This window comes from Saccopteryx leptura, chromosome 8 (genome assembly GCF_036850995.1).
Source record: "Saccopteryx leptura isolate mSacLep1 chromosome 8, mSacLep1_pri_phased_curated, whole genome shotgun sequence".
Classification (NCBI taxonomy): domain Eukaryota; kingdom Metazoa; phylum Chordata; class Mammalia; order Chiroptera; family Emballonuridae; genus Saccopteryx; species Saccopteryx leptura.
The window spans coordinates 1,942,684-1,966,617 of NC_089510.1; the positions used below are offsets into that span (position 1 = coordinate 1,942,684).

A 23,934-nucleotide genomic window follows, 5' to 3' on the forward strand; every position below is an offset into this window, starting at 1 on the left:
CCTAACAGCTACCCTGCTACCTAGTGGCATAACACAGCCTCTCATAACCATGTTGTAGTAGTTTTATCATCACGGTTTCCTGCTTCTGGATTCTCTTGGTCAGGAATCAGACAAGGCCACAGCAAAGGTGATGTCTCTTCTTCCCCAGCTGAAGGCCTCACCTGGAGGTGGCTCAGGTGATGGGGGCTGCAGTCATCTGGGGCAGTGGTCCCCAACCTCTTTTGGGCCACGGACCCGTTTAATGTCAGAATATTTTCACGGACCGGCCTTTAGGGTGGGACGGATAAATGTATCACGTGACTGAGACAAGCATCAAGAGTGAGTCTTAGACGGATGTAACAGAGGGAATCTGGTCATTTTTTAAAAAATAAAACATCGTTCAGAATTAAATATAAATAAAACGGAAATAATGTAAGTTATTTATTCTTTCTCTGTGGACCGGTACCAAATGGCCCACAGACCGGTACTGGTCTGCGGCCCGGGGGTTGGGAACCACTGATCTGGAGGCTTCCTCACGAGCAGGTCCGGAGCCTGAGTGGGTGGAGTGCTCAGGCGGATGGATCCATAGAGGGTGGGCCTCCTGAGAACCGGAACCACGGAGGGGCACAGCCTCCTGAGAACCGGAACCACGGAGGGGCACGGCCCGAGGACAGTCTGAGAATCCTCGCAGCGCTGACCCGAGTCCTACGTAGAGCCTGGGCTTCCTTGCAGCACGGTGGCCACACGCACGTTCATAGGACTTTGCGTGGCAGGGTATGGCTCCAAGAGCTAGTGTTCTTCAGGGTGGGAGCCACATGACCTTTTGGGAGCGACCTTCCGAGGTCTCATAGCATCACTTCTAGAACCTCCTGCCGAAAGCGATCACAGGCTCGCTGAGGGGCAGGAACCGTGATGGCCCACCTTTTGATTAACGAGGTACCAAATAATGTGAGTCTACACTTTAAACCAGGGGTCTCAAACTCCCGGCCCGCGGGCCGCATGTGGCCTGCCAAACAATTTTGTGCGGCCTGCAGACTAATCCACGAAGTTCAAGAAAAGTGTTGCGTAACAGTTGCCTTTTGTAGATCTAGTGCGGCCCGCCAAACAGCTGTGATCTTGCTCTGCGGCCCACATGCTGAGTTGAGTTTGAGACCCCTGCTTTAAACCCACCACGGACCTGTAACATTTCTAATGGAAACTTTGCTTTTCCAATTACATATTTAACACTACTGTTAATTAAATCGTTATATAGAGGGAGGCAAGGACAGCAAACAGTCCTGAGATTGCTTTGTTAACTGGGGAAAAGGTGAAGCCACTTAAGTGTGGGATGCTACTAAGCTGGGTAATTTGTGGGAGAGAAAGCTGTTTCTCTCTCCAGTATTTTGTCTTGAAGGACAATTAAGATTTCCTGAGAACACCTGAATCTGAGCAGACGCCTAAGAATGAAGTAAGACTTAAGCTCCCAAAAGCATAGTATATTAGGAAAATTTTTGACAAGCACAGTAAACGACAATAGAAACTCTCTCTCTTTTACTACAGTGTTGCATTCTACAAATTATATTCTATCTCAGGATGAATCATTTTAAAACAAGATTGACTAAACACTGTTTAGCTCTCTGAATGCCATTATGACCACTTGTGCTTGACTCTGATAATGTCAAACCTGACCACAGCACTGTGTGTAGAGTTACAGAATCCCTGTGTTAATGTCCCAGCATGAGTATTCTGTTAGGAACACACTGCTTCTGGAAATCGTAAACTGAAAAGCTTTGTCAACTTCTGTAAGTTACTTTTCTATACCTGAAGTAGAATTGGAATGTTCTTCTTATTTGTGAATATTTTAGTATCCTTATTGCTCTTAAAATTTTCAGTTTTTATGGTTCAGAAATATATGTGGTGTGTATCCTTGGGTTCGCTACCGCGATCGCCATCTTGGTTTCTTGTAACTGAAATCGTCAGTTTTTGTGGGCTGAAGTCTGTTTCTGTGGACTTTACTTGTTAACTTTGAAATTTCATAAACAATATTATAAGCGTATTTATAAGTTAAATGTTGCAAAGTAGCTAAGTAATGGTCATTAGTGTAACAGTGCATGCTAGTGAAATAGTGAACCAGGCACTATTTCAAGAACTTGACATGCGATCCTTGCAGGACATTTATGAAGTAGATACTATTACTATCTCCATTTTTGCAGATGGGAAATCTGAGGCTCAGGCTCAGAGAGGTTTCAAAACGTGCTCAAGGTCATTAAGTGGCAGAGTCCAGGTGTGAACCTAGGTCTTCTCGCTCAGGAGCCTGTGCTCTTAGCCTCTCCAATCTTGACTACGTCTAAGAAAAACAGCTGTGTGGGCCACGTGAAAGCGAGTTTATTATGAAAGCTTTGAGTAGCCATTAAAGAGTGGTATTACCAGGTCCTGCTTACAGGTTTCACGTGACTTTTGTGTGTGTCTGTCTGTCTGTTCCTTCTCAGTTCGTGTCCCAGTCTAACTGCCAGCAGTTTCTGAACACGGTCTGGTTTGGCCAGATGTCCGGGTACCGACGGAAGCCCACCTGTAAGAAGATAATGACCGTTTTAACAGTGGGCATCTGCTGGCCGCTTCTGTCTCTTTGCTATTTGATCGCCCCCAAATCTCAGTTTGGCAGAATCATCCACACGCCCTTCATGAAGTTCATTATTCACGGAGCGTCCTACTTCACGTTCTTGCTCTTGCTGAACCTGTACTCTCTCGTCTACAACGAGGATAAGAAGAACACGATGGGACCAGCCCTGGAGAGGATAGACTACCTGCTTATACTGTGGATCTTTGGTGAGTGTCATGTTTGTTTGAAAGGCTCTGCTTCTATTGGCCCATTCATTCTCCTCTGCGTGGTGGCATAAACAAGTGCATTCGCTTGGTGGTTTTACACTGTTTACGCATCAAGAATTTGAGCACTTCTGTGATCACTGAAGTCTTAACTAACATTTTTGTAAAGGAAAGTGTTCCTGAACTTGATAAGGAAACAGAACTCTTATATAATATTACTTAATTACATGGAAGTTAAAATTTTTTAAATTCTCAGTCTCTAAAATAGTTTGTTAAAACAAAAACAAATTTTGCTGATGAATGCTTTTTGGGGGGTATAAGAGTGTAAGCCTATTTTTACATATTTTGAAATGTAATATATTTTATATTTGGTTGCATTTTAAGAGTTAAGTATTTTGTTTTATTATATCATTAGTTTTTCTTTAAAGAACCTGTGAACTTTTGTAGTTGTTTTCTTAGCGACTCACACAAAAAATCAGTTTTTTGTATTGATAGCTAGAGCTTTTTAGAAATTACAAGTGTTTTTTTTAAGACATTCCGTTTTGTGAAAATTGTTTTTTGTAAGTATGCTGAGTATTGAGTATTTTAAGTGACTGCTGCCCTTGCCCTTCTGTGCTGGGCTGGGAGGTAAGGCGTTGTGGTCTGACCAGTGTGTGTTTCTGGGCTTGGATGACGTCTCCTTTATTTCTCTGTGGACCTTCAGCCTTGCTCTTAACCCCAGCATTCCCGAGTCCTCTCTCTACTGTCTGCTGTAAAGGGCTATGGACGGTCAGTCTTGTATATGGTTGAAAGCACTGATCGATGAATGTGCCTTCGGTTGTTTCGGTCCTTAAACAACTGGAGAACAGTTCGTGGATGCTGTTGGCTTTTAATTCTCCTTCAGCTATAAAATCAATGTGCATACTTGGGATTTTCCTTTTTGGGGGGAAATTAATTTCAAGTAACTTGATTTCAGTCATTGTTTCACTGTTGGCAGAGTTCAGTCTGTGGTACATCCACGTTTAAAGTCAGGTAGACAGAACGGTCTTCCGGGTGGATGGCAGAGCGGTCACCATGTCCTCGCCTCCTCCCGTAGCCATGTCACAGCTACAGCTAAACTACACGGCCAGGACGGAGAAGGGCCCGCAGCCTGGCTGGACAGAGCTCCTCTAACTGAGGACATGAGGAGGAGCCACGCTGTGACTGTCAGAGCTGGACAGAACTCCTCTAACTGAGGACATGAGGAGGAGCCACGTTGTGACTGTCAGAGCTGGACAGAACTCCTCTAACTGAGGACATGAGGAGGAGCCACGTTGTGACTGTCAGAGGGGTGGAGACACGACAGAGCCTGGGCTCACACCCGCGGTGGCAGTTGAGAGTCGGGGGGCTGGGAGGTGCCCCCTGGGGAGGGCAGGGCTCCAGCGCTGGGACAACCAGCAGGGATTCTGGTTCAGAGGGTCATGTCTGAGTGGGAAGGAGGGCTGTCAGAGTCCCGGGTATTCCTCTTAAATGTCCACCCAGGACTTAACATGCTGACTGGCTCACTGGCTCTGAGCTCCAGCGCTGGGGCCACAGCCAGGGTCATACTGGGAGGAACTGAGTTGTCTGGCTTTCGAGTGAGGCCCGGAGGGGCAGCTCTCTCCCAGACAGAAGCCATTGTTCCTTTGCTGAGCTGTGGCCCTCCCGGGTGCAGGTGTAGATAGGCTCCATATCTGGAGTCCTGCTCGGCAGGGTCTGCCCCTGCACAACAACCCCACCACTGGAGTCACGGCCAGTCCTGATAACCAATCAGCCTGCTGGTCAGTCCCTCCCACTGACATGCCAGCTGCAATCAAGGCTCAACTATAGGAGGGCACACAAACCCACACAAGGGCCACACTGGACTCAGGTGGCCAGGGAGAATACACCACTGGGCCCCACAGCACACCTGCTACACAAGGTCACTCGACCAAGACCAGGGGACACAGCAACTCTACCTGATGCACAGAGACAAGCACAGGGAGGCTGCCCAAATGAGGAGACAAGGAAGAGAATGCAATAACTGAAATGAGGGATGCATTACAGGAAGTCAGCAGTAGACTAGATGCAGCAGAGGGTCGGATCAGGGGTCTGGAAGACAAGGAAGCAGAAGACACCCCATCAAAACAGCAAAAGGAAAAAAAAAGAGGATCGTTGAAGGGGCCCCTGGGACAACACTGAGCACACCAACATTCGCACCCTAGGGTACCAGAAGGAGGAGGGAGAGAGAGAGAGGAACTGAAAACCTATTTGAGTAAATAATAACAGAAAACCTCCCTAACCCGGTGAAAGAAATAGACACAAAAGTCCAGCAAGCACAGAGAGTCCCAAACAAGATGAGCCCAAAGAGGCCCCACACCAAGACACAACACCATTAAAAGGCCAAAAGTGAAAGACAAGGAGAGAATCTTAAAAGCTACAAGAGAAGAGCAAGCAGTTAGTTCCCTACAAGGGAGCTCCCAGAAGACTGTCAGCTGATGTCTCAACATAAACCGTGCAGGTCAGAAGGGACTGGCAAGAAATATTCAGAGCGATGGAAAGCGAGGACCTCCGACCAAGATGACTCTACCCAGCAAAGCTACTGTTTAGTATCAAAGAGTGGATTAAAGAGCTACTGTTTAGTATCAAAGGGTGGATAAAGAGCTACTGTTTAGTATCGAAGGGTAGATAAAGAGCTTCTCAGAGAAGAGGAAGCTAGAGGAGTTCATCACCACCAAACCAGTGTTACAAGAAATGTTACATGGCCTTCTTTAAGAAGAAGGGGGAAAAAAGATGAAAAACATAAATAATGAAATGGCAATAACTTAATACTTGCCAATGTAAATGGATTAAATGCTCCAATCAAAAGACATAGAGTAACTGAATGGATAAGAAAACGAGACCCATATATATGCTGCTACAAGAGACCTCCTTCAGATCAAAAGACACACACAGACTGAAGGTAAACGGATGGCAAAGGGTATTTTATGCAAATAGAAACAACAGCAAAAATCTAGGGAGCAGCACTTATCTCAGACAAAATAGACTTTATAACAAAGTCTAGAATGAGACAAAGAAGGACCTGGCAATTCCACTTCTGGTTATTTATTGGGAGAAACCCAAACCACTAATTCAAAAAGACATGCGGCATTGTTCACAGTAGCCAAGCTAGGAAAGCAATCCAGGCGTGTTGTCCACTGACAGACTAGTGCAGGGGCAGTCAACCTTTTTATTTTATTTATTTATTTATTTTTCTTTTCATTTTTCTGAAGCTGGAAACAGCGAGAGACAGTCAGACAGACTCCCGCATGCGCCTGACCGGGATCCACCCGGCACGCCCACCAGGGGCGATGCTCTGCCCACCAGGGGGCGATGCTCTGCCCATCCTGGGCGTCGCCATGTTGCGACCAGAGCCACTCTAGCGCCTGGGGCAGAGGCCACAGAGCCATCCCCAGCGCCTGGGCCATCCTTGCTCCAATGGAGCCTTGGCTGCGAGAGGGGAAGAGAGAGAGACAGAGAGGAAAGCGCGGCGGAGGGGTGGAGAAGCAAATGAGCGCTTCTCCTGTGTGCCCTGGCCAGGAATCGAACCCGGGTCCTCCGCACGCTAGGCCAACGCTCTACCACTGAGCCAACCAGCCAGGGCGATGGCAGTCAACCTTTTTATACCCACCGCCCACTTCTGTATCTCTGTTAGTAGTAACATTTTCTAACCGCCCACCGGTTCCACAGTAATGGTGATGTATAAAGTAGGGAAGTAACTTTACTTTATAAAATTTATAAAGCAGAGTTACAGCAAGTGAAAGCATATAATAATAGTTACCAAGTACTTTATGTCGGATTTTCGCTAAGTTTGGCAGAATAAATCTTTATAAAAACAACTTACTATAGTTAAATCTTTTTATTTATACTTTGGTTGCTCCGCTACTGCCCACCATGAAAGCTGGAATGCCCGCTAGTGGGCGGTAGGGACCAGGCTGACTACCACTGTGCATAAAGAAAAGGTGGTACGTGTGTCCAACGGAATCTGACTCAGCCTCAGAGGGAGTGAAATATTGCCATTTGCAGTAACATGGGTGGGTGTGGAGGGTGTTGTCCTGGGTGGGGCGGGTGGGACAGAGTAGGACAAATCTCTTGTGATTTCACTTACGTGGGAGATCTGAGAGACCAGATGGATGAACAAGGCAGAGCTGCCTCATAGGTACAGAGAGCGTTTGATGGTCGCTGGGTGGGAGGGCGTTTGGGGGGGGGGTGCTGGGTGAGAAGGGGGAAGGGAGCAAGCTGTGCCCATTGCCAAGTATGAACACAGTCACAGGGATGCACAATACAATATAGGGAATGCGATCAATAATGTATTCAGTCTGTATAGTGCCAGATGGCCACTGGACCTATAGGGTGACCATTTCCTAAGTCATATAAGTGTCTGATCCCTGTGTGTCCAAGTGAAACTCATACAATATTGCGTGTCAGCTGTGATTGAAAAATAAAAGCCATTACAAAATAAAACAAGCTGCATAAAATAAAAAAACACATCTGAACATTAGGTCAAAGACAATTAAATAGTGTCTTTTTGTTAATATTTCCTGTGTTTCTGCTATTCTGAAATGGTATGTTTTAGCCTAGGGAATAATTTATACTTTATCACATGGAGTTCCAAATTGCATTGTTATAGATGTTTTTCAATGTGAAATTAGCGTATATTGTCATCTGAGTAGGTTAAGAGATAATGGGGATCAAAGGAATCTCTAAGAAACACTTTCTTCCCCAATTCATTTAAACGATTTCTGAAAGGTGGTTGTATATGCCTTGGTCATACAGAATGGAAATTTTGTACTATTTGTTTATAACCTACTGTTTAAATGGCATTATGAAGAGAAAGACTATTTTATTTTGTAAAGAAGATGCAATTCACCCAAGCCTACACAAGAATCAAATTAAAGTCATATTCCCTGGCAACGAGTTAGGCTTCGCAGTATCTCAGAGAGACGGCAGTCAGAGAACGGGGCTCCTCGGTCTGGGTACCTATCCCAGGGGAACTTAAGAGAGAGGTTTAGAGGTATCAGCTGTTACATAAATACAGGTTGGGTTTAGAGAGAGCAGTTTGGAAGTGCCGCCTATCTGGTATTTATAGCTGTTAGATTAGACGGATGTCACTGTAGGAGGGAGTGCAGATGGAGGAAAGAGGGGGGACTGAGCCCCTTTGGGGGGTGTGGGTGTGTGGCATCAGTTTATTTGTTCTTTTATGCCTGTTTGAGCTTACTCCCTCTCTTGGAAAGATATTATCGCATGAAACTTAAGGTTATTTTCTTTCAAATTTTGAGAATATTTTTTTAACTGAAAAGTTTTTTGTTTTTTTTTTATGAGGCTATCGCTGATGCAGATGTTACTTAACATGTTCAGTCTTATGGTATTTTTCAGTTTATTATTGAATCAAAAACAGTGTTATCTGATCTTTTTCCTTCCTTCCTTATTTATTTTTTTAGGGATGATTTGGTCTGACATTAAGCGACTCTGGTATGAAGGACTGGAAGACTTTTTAGAAGAATCTCGTAATCAACTCAGTTTTGTCATGAATTCGCTTTACTTGGCGACCTTTGCCCTCAAGGTGGTGGCTCACAACAAGGTGACTGTCTGCTGTGTCGGTTGGAGGCACACACGAGGCTTACTTAGGAAGAGCCCCGCGGTGCTTGGCCACCCGGCTCAGAGTCGCGCCGGCTCATGGCTGTGCCTGACGCCCCCCCGGGGTCACGGCTGTGCCTGACGCCCCCGCGCGCACGGCTGTGCCTGACGCCCCCGCGCGCACGGCTGTCTGACATCCCCGCGCTCATGGCTGTGTCTGACCTCCCCTGTCTGACGTCCCCACGCTCACGCTGTGTCTGACGCCCCCGTGCTCACGGCTGTCTGACGTCCCCACGCTCACGGCTGTGTCTGACCTCCCCTGTCTGACGCCCCCGCGCGCACGGCTGTGCCTGACGCCCCCGCGCGCACGGCTGTGTCTGACCTCCCCTGTCTGACGTCCCCGCGCTCACGGCTGTGCCTGACGCCCCGCGCGCACGGCTGTGTCTGATGTCCCCGTGCTCACATGACGTCCCCACGCTCATGGCTGTGTCTGACGCCCCCGTGCTCTCGGCTGTCTGACGTCCCCACGCTCACGCTGTGTCTGACGCCCCCAGGCTCATGGCTGTGCCTGACGCCCCCGCGCGCACGGCTGTCTGACGTCCCCACGCTCATGCTGTGTCTGACCTCCCCTGTCTGACGTCCCCACGCTCACGCTGTGTCTGACGCCCCCGCGCGCACGGCTGTGTCTGACCTCCCCTGTCTGATGCCCCCGCGCTCACGGCTGTGTCTGACCTCTCCTGTCTGACCTCCCCTGTCTGACGTCCCCACGCTCACGCTGTGTCTGACGCCCCCGCGCGCACGGCTGTGTCTGACCTCCCCTGTCTGACGCCCCCGCGCTCACGGCTGTGTCTGACCTCTCCTGTCTGACCTCCCCTGTCTGACGCCCGCGTGCTCACGGCTGTGCCTGACGCCCCCGTGCGTGGGACGGAGTGCTCGGTCTCCTTCCTTTCCTGGGGCGGGAGGATGCCTGTTGCCCAGGAGCGTTGGTTGCCTGGTTACCTATTACTGTGCCAGGTGCCCTGGTTGGTACCCGCTGTGCTTTATCTCATTCCCTCCTCGCAGGGACTCGATGAGACAGACGTGCGTCCCCCACTTTTCAAGTAAGGAAAACGAGCTCAGAACCATCAAGTAGCTTGTCCAAGACGGGATTTAAATCCGACCTGTGCTGGGCGTTTTCTTTCTACCAAGTGCTGATTCCCGATATCTGAGCGGCGCTCATGTGCTTCATTAACCTGTTTATGTTAAAATGAAAACACTAAGTTACTTAAATTAATTAGTATTTGATATCTTTACATCTGCAGGGTCGAGAGGGAGTTATCTACATGGGATTTACTATGCAGTGTTTTACACATTCCAAATTATGATTATCACCTTACGCAGCTTTAAAAGCAATGTAAATGTAACTATTTTTCTGATGCCGATTTCTTTTTAAATTTAGAATTTGACAAGAATTCTAGCCTTCACAATACCTTATCATTTTACTTTTATAAAGATTTTCACTCCCCAAAGCCCAGAGAAGGCCATAGATTTTATGTTAACTATCTTTGTTTAAACTCTGAGTTTAAAATTCTTCTAAGTGTAACAGTTGAGGAACTAAAAGATACAGTATTTTCTGAGGTTTTTTGTTTGTTTGTTTTCACCAATTTATAGACTATAGCAAAGGTGAGCTGGTTATCTAATATCATTTTGCTTTATTAAAAAAACTCTATTTCTTGAAGTAATCAGTAGTATGGCTTTGTTAGATACGTTCAATAACCTCAGTTGTGAAATTACTAAGAAATAAAATTTGGTCACATATAGATATATGGTTCAATAAAGACTTGAGGGCCACTTGACCAGGCGGTGGCGCAGTGGATAGAGCATCAGACTGTGTTGCGGAGGACCCAGGTTCGAGACCCCGAGGTCGCCAGCTTGAGCGCGGGCTCATCTGGCTTGAGCAAAGCTCACCAGCTTGGACCCCAGGTCGCTGGCTCGAGCAAGGGGTCACTTGGTCTGCTGTAGCCCCCCCCCCGGTCAAGGCACATATGAGAAAGCAATCAATGAACAACTACAGTGTCACAACGAAAAACTGATGATTGATGCTTCTCATCTCTCTCCATTCCTGTCTGTCTGTCTCTATCTGTCCCTCTCTCTGACTCACTCTCTGTCTCTGTAAAAAAAAAAAAAAAAGAGTTGAGGGCCATTGTTTTTTCTTTTAGCCCTAGCAGTGGGATGCCCAAGTCACGTATTAACCAAACCAGGTCACTTTGAGGGTAAAAGGGGACGAGCGCTCTTATTAATTGTGCCGGGAAAACCGGTGGATAACCTGCGACTGCCCCAGGCCACCAGAACACGTGGCCACTCTGCGTCCGGTAGCTGGGCACTCTTTTCCTCGGTGTTGAGAGAGGACAGGAACATCTACGGTTCATTCTAGGATCCTTAGTCAGGGGGCCAGGTTAACTTATATGACGGCTGACCAACTGACATGTAAATGTCCCTCAAATTTGTGTTGTGGAATTTCAGAAAAGCTAGCAAACATTTCATTCACACAGGTCTAATGACGTTTTTTTTAAATTGTTTAATTTTTTTTTAATAAAACATACCCGTGTCTGAGGAAACCTCCTATAGAGTAGTGATATTGCCTCCCCCGTGTAGAAATCTTTTATTTAGTTAAAACAATGTTATTACTACAGGGGGGCCTCCAGTTACTACACAGTTCCGTTCCCACAACAGAGACGTAACCTGAATGTTGGTGTTGAGTCGAAACACACCCTAGCTGGACACAGATGGAACACCTGTGCTTCTAACAGTCCCACATGGCGTGTGGGGGACGCCAACTCCCTCACTCCCATGCGAAGTTACCGTGTGTTCTGCCACCTGCAACCCAACTAGTTCGCCCACACAGTCCGTAGGTACGATGCTGAGGGCACAGACCGAAACACTCATGTCTCAACTGTCTCAGGTTCTCAGGGAAGTGAGCGTTATGACCTCGAAACGTCCTGTGTCGAGACTGTCGTAGCCCGAGGACCCCCCTGTATTAAAAGGAGACCTTGATACAAGTATAAGCAGTGATCTCCCACAAGGAGACCATAATTGACATGGGTTGGGGTTTGTTTTTTCTTTCAAGAACTGGAATATGATTTTATTGTCCTCCCTGAGAGAGCTGTTGACCGTTGGCTTTTCCTCCCCGCCCTCAGTTCCACGACTTCGCGGACCGGAAAGACTGGGACGCGTTCCACCCCACCCTGGTGGCGGAAGGGCTGTTTGCGTTCGCGAACGTCCTCAGCTACCTCCGGCTCTTCTTCATGTACACGACGAGCTCCGTGCTGGGCCCGCTGCAGGTGAGCCAGTCCCCGCCCCTCCGGCCGGACGCCGTGTAGCGTTCTAACACCGGAAAGCTGACGTATTACTCACGTCAGGCCAGCAAGTATTTATATTTATTGTGTTCATATATATATTTTCAAATGTCTGCAGGTTAATCATTAATATGTTTTAATATTATGATCTAGTTCAGCAAAGGATTTTTTTTAAAGTATCTTTATTGGCCCTGGCTGGTGTGTGAAAGTCCCGGGCCCAATCCCCGGTCAGGGCACACATGAAAAGCGACCACCTGCTTCTCTCCACCTCCCTCTCCCCCCTTCTCTCCCTCTTCCCCTCCCACAGCCAGTGGTCCAGTTGGTTAGAGTGTTGGCTCCAGGCACTGAGGATAGCTCGGTTGGTCTGAGTATCGGCCCCAGACGGGGTTGCCTGGCGAATCTCCGTCAGAGCACATGTGGAAGTCTTCCTCACTATCTCCCCTCCTCTCACCTAAAAAAAAAAAAAAAATCTTTTTAAAGTAAAAGTATCTGTATTAAGGTATAATTCACATAGAATAAAAGGTACCCGTCCTAAGTGTACGGTTTGATGAGTGTTGAAATGTGTGAACTTGTGTCATCACCACCACCACCAGGACGTAGAACACCTGCATTCCCTCGGGAAGCGTCCTGATGCCTTTGTTGCATTAGTGCTCCCACCCCTGTCCCGGCCACCGTGGACCACCGATCCGTGTGTGACTGTCTAGGGCGGGCGGGTCTCGGAGCTGAAGGATCTGGAAGCATCGTGCAAGCACTGTGGTGTCACACAGCAGATGGTCTCAGACAGGAGGTCGCCCGTGGGCTCTCAGGCAACAGCGGGCTCCCCACTGTGGTCATCGTGTCAGCTCCACGCCCAGCAGGAGGAGGGGGAGCAGAGAGCCGTTTTCCCCTTTCTACCAAGAGAACCGTCATTTTCCACACACCTCCACCTGTAACCCAGTGACCAGAAGTGGGTGGCCTGGCTATTTGCGGCTACAGGAACGTCTGAGCAGATAGGCACTTTTAATTGTGCGTGTTGTCCCTCAAGAAACCAAGCTCTGGTTAGTCAGGAAGAGAGGGCAGGAAAGTAGAGTGGGCCAGGCACCTGCACAGTCCTGTCTGCAGGCTTTTTAAAAGAGAAGTGTTGCTCTCTGGTGTAGTCTTACTGACATGACAGATTTGTATTACGTAACCGTGCCGAAGTATTCTATTCTGGAATAATTTCATGTATAACACTTCTAATACCTTTTTTAAAAAACACGTTTTGTTCATCATAAGTAATCCAGTTATAAATATAAAACTAAAATAAGGTAGAGTAATTCAGTTATAAATATAAAACTAAAATAAACGAGAGGAGGCAGTTGGCGATGGTAACTACCTTTGCAGAAGTGCAGCTTTCCCCCTTTATGTGCATAACCTGCTATTTCGGGCCACGTTTTTATGTGATTACTGCAGTTATTTGTTAAATTTATCTGCATCTGCTAACATTATTTCCTTTCAAATCTTTGCAGATTTAGGAGTTGACAGACTGATTTTTAAACGGCTTATATAACCTATTCAGTAAGGTACAGACAGATCTCTCCCTTGGTTCAGACATGACCATATTTTATTTTATTTTTTAAAATTTATTCATTTTAGAGAGGAGACAGAGAGAAGGGGGGAGGAGCAGGAAGCATCAACTCCCATATGTGCCTTGACCAGGCAAGCCCAGGGTTTCGAACCGGCGACCTCAGTGTTCCGGGTCAATGCTTTATTCCACTGCGCCACCACAGGCCAGGCTTGGACATGACCATATTTTATCATCCACATGGAGACACTGGGGGAACGAAAGGGATGCTGTTAATTACTCAGTTGGGACAGATGCTGTAAGGGACCATCCGAGACTGTCCTGTGGTGGAATACATGACGTGGTCCTGTGTTCGGCAGTGACTGCATCCTTTCTGCTGGCTCGTGGCGTCGGTGTGGTGGCAGGGAGCCGGGGAAAGGCGGCCTGTCCGCTCGGCCCTCTCTCCCTGTCCTCCTGTCTCAGTCTCCATCACTAATGTCACACGTGTCCTGTGCTTTCCCACGTCCGTGTCACTGGGGTCACCCTGTTTAGAATGTCCCAGCCCTGTCTATCCTCTGCCTGTTGGAGTCGTATCCGGTTCCTGGTGCACCCTGGGCTCTGGGGACCCTAGGACGGGCGAGCTGCCCTGTCTCCATACGGAGCTCACAGCCCACGAGGGTGACAGGAGGGCCCTGGGCTCTGGGGACCCTAAGACGGGCGAGCTGCCCTGTCTCCATACGGAGCTCACAGCCCACGAGGGTGACAGGAGGACCCCGGGCTCTGGGGACCCTAGGACAGGCGAGCTGCCCTGTCTCCATACGGAGCTCACAGCCCACGAGGGTGACAGGAGAGTCCTGGGCTCTGGGGACCCTAGGACGGGCGAGCTGCCCTGTCTCCGTATGGAGCTCACAGTCCACGAGGGTGACAGGAGGGCCCTGGGCTCTGGGGACCCTAAGACGGGCGAGCTGCCCTGTCTCCGTATGGAGCTCACAGCCCACGAGGGTGACAGGAGGACCCCGGGCTCTGGGGACCCTAGGACAGGCGAGCTGCCCTGTCTCCATACGGAGCTCACAGCCCACGAGGGTGACAGGAGAGTCCTGGGCTCTGGGGACCCTAGGACGGGCGAGCTGCCCTGTCTCCGTATGGAGCTCACAGTCCACGAGGGTGACAGGAGGGCCCTGGGCTCTGGGGACCCTAAGATGGGCGAGCTGCCCTGTCTCCGTATGGAGCTCACAGTCCACGAGGGTGACAGGAGGGCCCTGGGCTCTGGGGACCCTAAGACGGGCGAGCTGCCCTGTCTCCATACGGAGCTCACAGCCCACGAGGGTGGCAGGAGGGCAGTGGCGTTGGGAGAGGGAGCTGCAGGCAGGGGGGTGTCAGAGAATGCTCCCCGGAGTTCAGCACGGGGGGGGGGGCGAGGAGGAAGGAGGCGGAGGGGACGAGTGGGGGGACCCCTGGAGAGAGGCGCGTGCCGGCTGCCGTCTGTCCCTGCTCCTGTGCCAGGGGAACGCTCCTCCCGGTGAACTGGCACTTCTGAGGCTGGTCTACCCTGGAAGGCAATCTGAACTCGGTTTGTCTAAACCAGTCAGTTGTGTTGTTTCTACTAAGTTAAAAAACATTCCTGGAGGACAGGTCATTTTCTCACGTTGCTTAATGATGTTTGTTGACTTGGAGAACCGGCACCGGTTGGCGAGAGGGAAGAGGGCCGACCAGGAGGGAGGTCGCCCTGTCTGTGGCCGTGGCTGCCTTCTTCAGAGGTGGAGCCAGCAGCCAGCGCCTCCTGGGCGTCCTGGGTGCCCTGGGCGCGTGGGGAGTGCTTTCCCCTTTCAGCGTCCTTGTCACCACGCTTGTTGTTTTCATTTCCACTGTACAAACGACGCCCCTTGGGGATGATAGCGGTTGCACAGCTCAGAGAAGGAGTAAGTGGAGTCAGGCGTTGACCCTGTGCTTCGTTGCCGAGGCCAACCTGCTCCTGGCCGATGGCTTTCCTGCCAGCACGGAGCCACTAGCTCACCCACTGCAGCAGAGGAGAGTGGGGGCGGGCAGAAGTCAGTAACGTTACATATTTTAACAAGCAGACGGTAAGATAGCATCTATAAGCAGGTGGTCATAGTAATAATGGCCGTGAGTGTGTGGGTGCTTACTACGGCACTGTTCTCAGGTCTTTATTTATATGTATCTCCTCTCTTAATCCTCACAGCCATTCTGAGAGGCAGACTCTTGTGTCCCGTTTTACAGAGGAGGAAACTGAGGCGTAGAGACATTCAGTGACTTGAGCAAGGCTGCCAGGGTTCCCGCCCAGGTGATACGGCTCTGGAGCTCACGGTCTGACCACCCGGCAAAGTGGACTCTCTGGTTTTTTTGTTGTTGTTTTTTTGCAAAGTAATATGACTCCCTCGCTAATTTTTCTTTCTTTTTTGAGAGAGAAAGAGAGAAGGACAAGGGACAGACAGGAAAGGAGAAAGATGAGAAGCATCAATTCTTCATTGCGGCTCCTTAGTTGTTCACTGACTGCTTTCTCATATGTGCCTTGATCGGGGGGCTCCTGCTAAGCCAGTGACCCCTTGCTCTAGCCAGTGACCTTGGACTTAAGCCAGCGACCTTGGGCTTCAAGCCAGACATGGGGTCATGTCTATGATCCCACGCATAAGCCGGCGACCCTGTGCTCAAGCTGGATGAGCCCGTGCGCAAGCCGGCGACCTTGGGGTTTCGAGCCTGGGTTTTCGGTGTTCCAGGTTGACACTCTAACCATTGCGCCACCGCCTGGTCAGGCTTCCTCACTAAGCTTCATTGTATAATACTTCTGTGAACAGACTTTACTAATTTATAGATTTTTAAAAACGACTCCTGGTTTATCCACGTGTTTCCAATGTAATACAGAACTTATAACACTGGCAGTGGGGTGACCAGACAGCACGGAGAGAGAGGAGCACACAGCACGGGTCACGACCTGCCCTGCAGTGCCCTGCTCACCGCACCCCTGTGCCCGAGGGGCTCCGTGTCTGCTGAGAGGAGCAAATGGGTCAGTGTAAGATGCACGGCTGACGCCTCCCACAGATGGTCAGAGGTTCCTCCAGCCCCTCTGTGGCCGGTGGGGTTAGCAGTGGCTGACCCGAACACGACACCAGAAAACTGGACGGGTGAATGGAGTGACCGGCACGCGAGTGCATGGTGTATACTCCCAGTGCGTCGTGGGGCTTCGCTGGGTAATCGTTAGAGTTCTCAGTGGCCCGTGTGGCGTGAAGGGCCCATGGCTGTCGTTTGTGATGAGTCCAGAGTGATGTTAGGGGTTTTGTGATTTGGGGGATAGATTATTTTTCTTTTAAGAAGCACAGAGTGTCAGAGCTCGAGGAAAACTCAGGGGTCGTGCAGGGTTCTCAAACAAGAGGCTTCAGAGCCACGGAGATGGGGGGGGGGCCCGTCACCTGCAGCCCCAAGTCCCGACCCCAACCTCGACCTTGCAGATGCTGACTGAGCAGACCGGAGTGAAGTCTGGCCGATCTTGACCAGCTGTGGGTGGCCGGGTCTGACACAGCGTCCGGCCTTCAGCCCTTTGACGCTCAGGAAACTCCGGCTCAGCTCACTCAGCGTTAGCAAGAGACCTGGCGTGAAATGTGAACAGTTGCATCTGTCTTGTGTGTTTATTCACGTGTTAATTCAGCAAGCCGTGCTGTGTGTGTGGGGGTGGGGGGGGGGAGGGACTGTTGGTGCGAACTAAATCCCTCTTCACTGTACCCAGTCCCAGGTTTTTCATGGGAGAGCCCAGATACAGCCGCATGGTGACGTGTCAGGGAAGCACTTGTGAGGCTTTGGAAGCAGAAATTCACTGCTGCCTGGCATTCTTTCTGTCGCCCTGAGCCGCTCGCCGCCCCTCTCTGAGCTTCCGTCCGCCCCTCGGGAAGACGGAGTTAATACTGGCCTTTCCCGCCTGGTGGGGTGACTGCTCTCAGAAAGTGGTTGAGTTAGGTCAAAAGGCATAGAAAAGGTAGTTATGCATTTAACATTTTAATTAACATACCAGGCTCTGGAGCTCACTGACATAGTCCTGCCCTTAAAGACTGCTAGAAGGGACAGAAACATTAGTATAAAGTGAAAAATAGAATTTTAGAGATTATACACAAACTGCTTTGGAGCATGACTGAACAGTGCCTGGAGGGAGTCAGGAAGGCTTCTTAGAGGAGGTGACATTTGATTGGGGCCTCAAAGGGATGAGCCGCTCGCCTGGAATGGAGCAGAGAGAGAGGAGCAGAAACCGAACCGTGGGGTCTGGAAGCGAGGTACGCTTAGGGAGGGACAGCGTGTCCTTCCGCTTGGTCGGCAGAGGAGACAGCGTGTCCTTCCGATTGGACGGCAGAGGAGACAGCGTGTCCTTCCGCTTGGACGGCAGAGGAGTCAGCGTGTCCTTCCACTTGGACGGCAGAGGAGACAGCGTGTCCTTCCGCTTGGACGGCAGAGGAGACAGCGTGTCCTTCAGGCGAGGCTGCAGAGAGAAGCCAGGCTGGGTGCCGGCGGTTCCGGTGCCAGGAGCTGGACCACGCTCACACACGCAGAGCAGGTTTTCAGCGCCAATGACCCGACGGGAACTCTGAGGTCGATGCCGACCGCTCTCCCTGGCGGAAGGTTGGGGAGGACGAGACGTGGCGTTGTGGCTGCGCCCTTTCGTCCGCAGGGCGTTGCGTTTGGCCACCGTGCGCAGGGCGGTGTGCGTGCGGCGGTTCGCCTCCGCGCGCCCATTTCCCAGGACGAGTCCTCAGGGGCGTGACCGCGTCCCGCAGGGGGACCTCTCCGGAGCCTCCAGCCTGTCTCTCTCCGGGAGGGTGTGTGCGTGCCGTCCCACAGGCAGTGCCGGAGCCAGAGCACCGTCTCCGCCACCTTGAGTGGTGTTCGCGCTGCCTCTTCCTGAGCTCTTAGTAGTTTGCTTCAATTTCCATTTTTCTGATGACGGGGAGAGATGTGTATATTTTTCTCTCTCTCTGTGTGTGTTATCAGTATTACCTGCTGCGTATGTTTCAGTATTGATATTTTCATTACCTGTCTCCACTCATTTCTTTTTTAATATTTTATTTTACCCTTTTAATGGAATTTATTGGGGTGACACTAGTTAACAAAACGCTGTTGGTTTCAGGTGCACAGTTCTTCAGCACATCTCTGTGCGCCGTGTTGTGTGTTCGCCCTCCTCCCCCAAGTCAGGTCTCCGTCCATCAATTTATCCCCCCATACCCTCCTCCAAACCCCCCAACCCCCCATTTTTTAATTCTTTTCTAAGTGAGAAGAGGGGAGATAGAGAAACAGGCTTCCCCATGCATCCTGACCAGGATCCACCCAGCAACCTCATCTGGGGCCGATGCTCAAGTACCGAGCTATTTTTAGCACTTGAGACTGATGCTTAATTCTTAGTTTTCATATTTCAGATTTCTTAAAATTTGCTAATAAGCTTTAGGTAAACATGTAAGAAAATACTGTTATTATTTTTAGAAATCAATACGTCTTGTACTTTCTCAGACTAAAATAAATGTGCTGTTTTTAACGTCTGCCTTTCCTGTGAGTGGCTCACGTGCTCCCGGGTCTGGATCAGCTCGGAGGTCCCCCCAGTCCTCGCTTTGGGCTGACCTCATGGCCCCAGGACTAATGTTGTGCTTCTAAAAATCAGGTCATGAAGTCTGTGGGTTTCTTATTACACATTGCTCTCTTTTTTTCTTTAAAATATTGCCCATCTTCACATTGTAATTGAATTACTCTTAAAACTTAGTCATGTTAAATTAAGCCTTCTACTTTGGGACTAAATTCTTAAAATTAAAATAACATCATACATAGCCACTCTTGGGGAAAAAAAAATCTCTGTATAAATTTCAGCCTCTAAATTGTCTTCAAAGGCAACCTTTTAAAGCACTTACTGAGTTCTCACAGTCATGACTTACTACCTTCTCTACTGACACAGTGCGCCTTTATTCTCAGCACTCACGGTCTGACTAAATGGTTTCTTTTCTAAGACGACCCACACGGCTCGTGCTTTATGATTCTAGAAGCAGCCCTGAGACTCTGGCCAGTGCCACACGGGGGTCAGGTGTGCGTCGGGCTCAGGGCCTCTCTCTCACTGCCGCAGACCGGCGCTCCGTGCGGTGGCCCAGAGAATCCGGCGTGGCTCCGCTCTGGGTGAGCCGCTCACGCAGGGCCACCTTCCTGCTGTCACCGCCTGTGTCATCGCTGTGTGGCTCGTGTTGCTTGGGCAGGCTGAGGCAATTAGGAACTTCAGTTGAAGCTGGATTTAATGATATAAATCTGACCTGGTTAAATTTGAGGGAGGATTATTTTTAAACACTATTTTTTGTGCTTTAAATATTTTACTTTATTGATTTTTTTTTTTAGAGAGAGTAGAAAGAGAGAAAGGGGTGTACTTTAAGATGAATAAATGCATAAATCAAAGAAAGTTCAAAGTGAGAAAGGCTGCCTCCCAGCCCCCAGCCCCACCACCTCCTTACAGGTGCACATGAACAGTTTCTTGCATAAACTTACAGAGGTTTCCTGTGCGTGCGAAGCCCTCTCTACCCGAAAACATGGATCTGACAGAGCCTTTGAGAGACAGACACGGGAGCTGTTACCACACTGTCCGCGCCCTGGTTTTCTGCCTCCCTGTTTTATGCACCCGCCCCCCCCCTGCACTCTCCCCCCCCCCCGCACTCTCCCCCCCCCCCGCACTCTCCCCCCCCCCGCACTCTCCCCCCCCCCGCACTCTCCCCCCCCCCGCACTCTCCCCCCCCCGCACTCTCCCCCCCCGCCCGCACTCCCCCCCCCCCCCCCCCCCCGCACGCGTAGCTGGACCGTTCCATCGGACACACAACAGCCGGGATGCTCTCCCGTGCTCCCTCCGCCAGGGCCGCGGTGGAATCCGCGTGTGCACCTGCGTCTCTGTGGACTTCCGATCTGTTGGCGAGGTGTAGGGAGAGACTCGCCGAGCCGAAAGGGTAGTGTCGAATTACTCTCCAAATCCGTATGCCAGAAATTTTGTAATAAAGTGCTGATGATTCCCCAGATGCCGAAGAGTATTGCAGAATGACATCCGGCTTGGACGAAGCTCCCAGGTGGACCGCACAGGTCTACACGGCAAAAGACGCTCATGTCAACACTGGACCCGGCCACGGGGCTTGCGCTCGTGTTATTTTCTTCTAACAGGCCCCCAGTGAAAGAAAACCAGTTACCCCAGCAAAAGAGAGGGCGGTCCTGCAGGAGGACGTGCAGTCCTTGGGGAATTGGTTTATTCTTGGTTGCAAAAACTCGATGAAATGCCTTGTCATGTTGGTCATATGTTCATAAACTTGAAGAAGCAGTAAATACGAGCACGTATTTCCCTTTGGACCTGAGCAGGGGGTTTCCTTTAATTCCTCACAGATTAGCTTCTTCCTTACACTTCTACCTCCCCCCCCCCCCCCCCCCGCGATGCCCCTGCAGGCTTGGCGTGACGGGGGTGGGGGAGGTGGGGGGGTGTCCTTGGGCAGCGACTTCAGACGTTCTGCACGTGCTGAGCTGTCTCCGCCAGATGGCGCAGAGGAGTAGCTTATGGCTCCTTTCCGTCGTCCTGTTACGGACCGGTCACTTAGTATTTCCTATTTTGTCTTCCTGGTAATTTTCATGAACCCCTGTGTTGTGTATTCCAGATTTCAATGGGACAGATGCTTCAAGATTTTGGAAAGTTCCTTGGGATGTTCCTTCTTGTTTTGTTCTCTTTCACGATTGGGTTGACACAACTCTATGATAAAGGCTACAGCTCCAGAGAGAAGAAGGACTGCGTGGGCATCTTCTGTGAAGAGCAGAGCAACGACACCTTCCATTCGTGAGTGCCTTAAACTTTTTAGTAAATAATAGTTCTTTCCCTTGTGCTGTGTGTGAACTAGAACCTACAGAAACAGAACTTCAGGTTTTCTTTAAGAAGTTCTGTTTTGGCCCTGGCTCGCTGGCTCAGTGGTAGAGCATCAACCTGGCGTATGGATGTCCCAGGTTCGATTCCCGGTCAGGGTACACCGAAGTGATCATCTGCTTCTCCACCCTTCCCCTTCTTTTTCTCTCTTCCTTTCCTGCAGCCATGGCTCGATTGATTTGAGTGCATTGGCCCCAGGCACTGAGGATGGCTCCATGGAGCCTCTGCCTCAGGCACTAAAAATAGCTCGGTTGTGAGCATCGGGCCTAGATGGGCAGAGCATTGGCCCCAGATGGGAGGTTGCCACGTGCATCCCAGTCAGGGCCCATGTGGGAGTCTGTCTGTCTCCTTTCTTCTCACTTAAAAAAAAAAAAGAAGTTCCTTTTTAATAAGAAATACCTATTTTCTATGAATCATTTGATAGTTATCTTCACATATAGAATCTTAAATAGGTAGCAGGCCCAACTTATTTTTTTGTCTCCCCGTTGCCGTCTGTCTGAAGAGAGGGACGCTTGGCGGCTTGTGCCCTGCTGGTGTTTGGGCAGGACAGTTCTTTGTCGGCTGTACATCCTGCAAGATGTTCATTCAGCCTCTCTGCTTCTCAGTCACTGTTACAACCAAAGCAGTCTCTCACGGTTTTATCACGTGTTAGGAGGACGTTAGAGTGGAAAATTATTAGAGTGTGCGTCATGAACAATGTTTTCCTCTAGTTTACTGTTATCATAATGCGTGCATACTCTACGTGTGTTCAACAAGGAATTGGACAGCCAGTTGTTGTGAGGCAGATAAAATACCACCCCTCTTTTTTTTCTTTTTCTTTTTTTTACAGAGACTGAGTCGGAGAGAGGGATAGATAGGGACAGACAGGCAGGAACGGAGAGAGATGAGAAGCATCAATCATCAGTTTTTCGTTGTGACACCTTAGTTGTTCATTGACTGCTTTCTCACATGTGCCTTGACTGGGGGGGCTACAGCAGACCAAGTGACCCCTTGCTCAAGCCAGCGACCTTGGGCTCAAGCTGGTGAGCCTTGCTTAAACCAGATGAGCCTGCGCTCAAGCTGGCGACCTCAGGGTCTCGAGCCTGGGTCCTCTGCATCCCAGTCTGACGCTCTATCCACTGCGCCACCGCCTGGTCAGGCTTACCTCATTTATTTTTACACAGCATGCTCATTCTTGGGTTACCAGCATGCACTGTGCAATGTGTCGAGACAAATAAATGCTTTGTGTTTTTTTTTTTGCTACTTGCTTCTTTTCACTGTCTTTTAAACAAAAACGTGATCATCTTTACAGGTTCGCTGGGACTTGCTTTGCTTTGTTCTGGTATATTTTCTCCCTAGCCCACGTGGCGATCTTTGTCACGCGGTTCAGCTACGGCGAGGAGCTGCAGTCCTTCGTGGGGGCCGTCATCGTGGGGACGTACAACGCCGTGGTGGTGATCGTGCTCACCAAGCTGCTGGTGGCCATGCTGCACAAGAGCTTCCAGCTGATCGCGGTGAGTGCGCCCCCTGCAGGTCACACCGGGCTTGTGCGGTGGACGGGGGCCGCCAGATAGTTACCAGAATCGGTGTCATCTTACAGTGAGGTTTCTTTAAATGCAAGGAACGTATATTAACAGCAAACCCTGAACCAGATTTTTTACCTACAAGGTGTGGAAACATTTGGACAGTTTAAAACGATCTCTCTTTCTCCACCCCCCACCCCACCCCGTGTTTGTGTGTGTGCGTGTGCATGTATGTGCATGTGCGTGTGTGTGCGTGTGCATGTATGTGCATGTGCGTGTGCCCATCCCGCACTGCGTCTACACCTGCCCCCCGCAGAATCATGAAGACAAAGAATGGAAGTTTGCGCGCGCCAAGTTGTGGCTCAGCTACTTTGACGACAAGTGTACGCTGCCCCCCCCCTTTTAACATCATCCCCTCACCCAAGACCATCTGCTACATGCTCAGCAGCCTCAGTAAATGGATTTGCTCTCACACCTCGAAAGGCAAGGTCAAACGGCAGAACAGTTTGAAGGTAAGATGAGGACTGCAACACAGAAGTTTGAACGGTTCCCAATCTCAGATGTTTCCTGAGGCATAAATCTGTATATAGGCTTCCTGAGGCCTGGGACTGTCTGATTTTCTTAACTCCTGGATCCCCGATGCATGGCTTAGACATAAAGTAAGGAGTCAGTAAGTATTTATTGAGAATGAGAGAGAGAGAGAGCTGCAATTTTTTTTTTTAGTGAAATTGTACCTCAGTTTTTAAACATAGAAAAGATTCATAACCCCTATTCTGTGAGCCTCGATAAACAATAACTACTGTAGTCATTTCCTGTTTTTCTGGTTCTTCTTGAAAGTTATTTACTACATGTATAATTCAGTACATGTTGCTATACACCGGAAGTTGGCAAACATTTTCTGCAAAGATCCAGATAGTAAATAATTCAGACTGTAGGCTGAGACAAAAATCAAAGATTTATATGAGTAGTAATATAAGAAAGAACATAAATTTTCATTGTTTTTATTGATGAAATTAAACATGTAACAGTAATCAAGTAATAATAATGTTTGTAATACAGATCTATTACTGAGAAGAATGGAATTCCATTTTGGAGGGATAATGTTTTGTTTGATTGGGGCTCAGTTATTTCCTACCATCAAACTAATAACAAATGTTCATGGATAAATACTGTTCTTAGCCCACAGGCCATAAACACTGGGGAGTGGGTCAACTTCACCGATGGGTCTAATTCGTCCCATCATCTGCGGGTTCCTGGGACTAATTTTGTTTCCATTTGTTTGTTTTAACA

General features: G+C 49.4%; 1 protein-coding gene across 1 annotated transcript in view; it reads left to right on the plus strand.

Annotated features, from left to right (window-relative positions):
• The window catches only part of TRPC1 (transient receptor potential cation channel subfamily C member 1), a 56,527-nt gene that overhangs the window by 29,714 nt on the left and 2,879 nt on the right, over positions 1-23,934 (plus strand). The window contains 7 exon segments of the mRNA XM_066347354.1: positions 2,448-2,784; positions 8,238-8,377; positions 11,550-11,693; positions 20,883-21,058; positions 22,434-22,635; positions 22,961-23,035; positions 23,037-23,156. Coding sequence (XP_066203451.1) covers positions 2,448-2,784; positions 8,238-8,377; positions 11,550-11,693; positions 20,883-21,058; positions 22,434-22,635; positions 22,961-23,035; positions 23,037-23,156 — 1,194 coding nt within the window.